General features: G+C 39.2%; 1 protein-coding gene across 1 annotated transcript; it reads right to left on the reverse strand.

The window, feature by feature from the left end:
* Positions 1-887: 887 nt before the first annotated feature.
* On the reverse strand, positions 888-1,402 carry LOC142434494 (mitochondrial import receptor subunit TOM22 homolog). The gene has a single exon (XM_075539202.1). It carries the CDS (start codon positions 1,400-1,402, stop codon positions 974-976), a length of 429 nt encoding a protein of 142 aa, XP_075395317.1. The 3' UTR covers positions 888-973.
* Between the last annotated feature and the right edge of the window lie 1,608 nt (positions 1,403-3,010).

A 3,010-nucleotide genomic window follows, 5' to 3' on the forward strand; every position in this document is an offset into this window, starting at 1 on the left:
TAATCACAATCATTCCTTCATATCTATGGACTGTATGTCACAATTTGTCAAAAAGTTAATCAACAAAAAATTTGCCTGTGCTAGAACAAAATCCGAGGCAATTGTGTGTAATGTGCTTTCCCCATATGCACTTTCAGAATTAAGCAAAAATCTAGAAAAAAATAATTTTATATCCATATATTCTGGTGTATCTAATCATAAGGATATAAAGTTATTTCCAACCATTATTAGATTTTTTTATTTGGAAACTGGAATAAAAATTCGAATTTTAGATTTCGTTTCTGTGCCAGCCGAAACTTCTGAAATAATTTTCAGTTCCATTATTAATATTTTGGAGAAAAACAATTTAAAACATGAAATGATTGCATGTTGTGCAGACAACACGAACGCAAATTTTGGAAGAAAAGCGAGAAGAGGTACAAATAATATTTCTTTTTTTTTCAGTTGGAATCATTTTTAATATTTAAATACAAAAAGTGATTGCTGCCATTTACACACATTACAGGGTTATCGGCTAAAAGGCAGAGGAACCAGCTCTTCCCAATACATGGGCACACAGTGGGGGGGTTGAGCCATGTCACTGTAATGCACTGTGCTGTTGCACATCGTGTGTCCCTCCCCCACCTCTCCACTCTGAACCAGCCGGGCCTCCCACAGTCAGGGACATTCCTCCAGGGTCTCAGAAGAGAGAGGGTAGTTGCTCAGGACAACTTGGGGGCCATTTAGCGAGGGGTGGGTGGTGGGTAAGTAACCGTCTGCACTGCTGCACTCGGGTCTGCGTGCAGACAGAAGAGCGATCCTGGCGGAGTGGCGGGCACAGGTGTATCTGTAGAGCAGACTCCCACCTGCTACACACAGATCAATGTGCCAAAGTTTGACCGAAAAAAAAAACAAAACAAAAAACTCCCCAAATCAGCAGTTCTAACAACTGAAATTCAAACTTCTCCCACTAAGCTCAATACAGGCTAAAGCTCTAGATCTTCCCAGGCAGTGACGGTAGAGGCCCTGGCATTCCTCCCGACAGTCCTGTGCTGGGCCCTAGGAGGATCTGCCGCTGCTGGAGCTGCTGCTGTTGCTCCATTTGCAGCTTCTCCGTCTCGAAGACCACAGGGAGAACCAGAATCATAAAGGAAGTGGTCCCAATCCATAAGGCTGCCCTGGAAAACCTGTACATCTTTTGAGCCACAAAAAAGGAGAGGTCAAAAGTGGCTCCGGCTGCGGACCGGACTTTCTTCGGGAACATCTCCGTCAGACCCCAGAGTCTCTCCGACGGGGTCTCATCTGGCTCCTCGTCATCGTCCTTCTCTAGCTCCTCCTCAGTCTTCTCCGCGTCGCCTTTCGGGAGCAACTCGTCCAGGGACGCTGGCGCCCCAGGGCCAGCTGCAGCAGCGGCGGCGGCCATGGCTGTAGTCCAAATAATATTTCTTATAAATTAAACAAAAATCTTATTCAAAACATTATTGGTATTGATTGTGCAGCGCACATAACACATAACGCCATTCAAACAGCTGCTGATTTGTTGCCCGTAGAAGTGGGAAATATTGTTATTAAAATATATTATTTCTATATATACACTGTGAGCATTGAAATGCTTAAAGAATTTTGTGAAACTGCGGAAGTTGAATATCAGAAAATACTTGGATACAGTAAAACACGCTGGTTAGCTCTTTTGCCAGCTGTCGAAAGAATGTTGAAAATAAACGATCCTTTGAAATCCTACTTTCTAACACAGGATAAATGTCCTAGAATTTTAGAGGATTTTATTGAAAAAGAATCTTCAAAAGTTTGGCTAGAGTTTGTACACAATCAAGTAGCTCTTTTTCAAAATGCTGTAAAACTTATTGAAAGTGACAAAATTTTGGTAATCGAAGTAGCAAACAAAGTTAGTAATTTAAAATTTCAGTGTCAAGAGCGGTTAGAAAATAATTTTCTTCCATTAACTATCCATAATAGTATAAGCCAGCTAGAAGAACAAGGTGCAATAAATCGTGCAGATATCATGAATCACGTTAAAAAGTTCTATAGTAACTGCATAGATTATTTAGAAGAGTGGATGCTACATTATAATGATATTGAACATTTTCATTGGGTTACATTGAAACAAGAACTTAATTGGAATGATGTGCAAAAATCACTCGATCATATTACTCAAAATTTCCCATATAGTAATATTTCCAAAAATGATCTTTTAATGAGGTATCATTATTTAAAATATATTGATAAGGAAAAGGTTAAATCTTGACCATCAGCAAAGTCACAATAGAGAACAAATGGTTAGAAATATTTCATCATTTTGAAACAAACCATGTTACATACAATAATGCACTAAAAATTGTGGAATACGCACTGTCCTTACCAGGAACTAATGCTGCGACTGAACGAGTTTTTTCTACAGTAAATAAAGTGTGGACATTAGAAAAATCACAATTAAGTGTTGAGACTGTGAAAGACATTTTATATGTGAAATATAATTTAACAAAATCTTGTGAAAAATTTCATGACCTTTTAAACGGCAGCAATCTACTAAAAAAATTCACTCAAATGAGAAATTTGCCAAAGAATAAAATACGATACGTAGTTTTCTCAATGTATTATATTTGTACTTATGGTGAAATTAAAAAATATTACAATACTATTTTTGTGTTCTATGAAAAATTTTGTTGCTCCATATAGACCAAATTTTTAATCAAGAACCCACCCCCACCCCCATCAATGGTGTCCCGCTTTACCAATGTTAAAATCTGGTCACCTTATCTTTGATTGCTCCTGTATTCTCTTTTGCCCTGTCTTCTTCAGGTGTGTTCTTGTAGGTCAGAGGGTGTAGGTAGAAGCCCTGGTGCTGCCCAGGCCTGGGGCTAAAGCTTCCTCATAAAAGTCACGTGAATTACAAACGTGCTTCTGCTGCATGATTTCCATCAGCTTTGTGAAGCACGAACGGGGAGAATCCACTCCAGAAACCTAACACGTTCACCTCACAGATGGGTGCAATGCCCCAGAAGATGATGAAAGT

This window comes from Tenrec ecaudatus, chromosome X (genome assembly GCF_050624435.1).
Source record: "Tenrec ecaudatus isolate mTenEca1 chromosome X, mTenEca1.hap1, whole genome shotgun sequence".
Taxonomy (NCBI): domain Eukaryota; kingdom Metazoa; phylum Chordata; class Mammalia; order Afrosoricida; family Tenrecidae; genus Tenrec; species Tenrec ecaudatus.

Bases quoted from the DNA above. Each gene is read 5' to 3' on its own strand.
- LOC142434494 (XM_075539202.1), bottom strand. From the start codon at position 1,402: ATGGCCGCCGCCGCTGCTGCAGCTGGCCCTGGGGCGCCAGCGTCCCTG.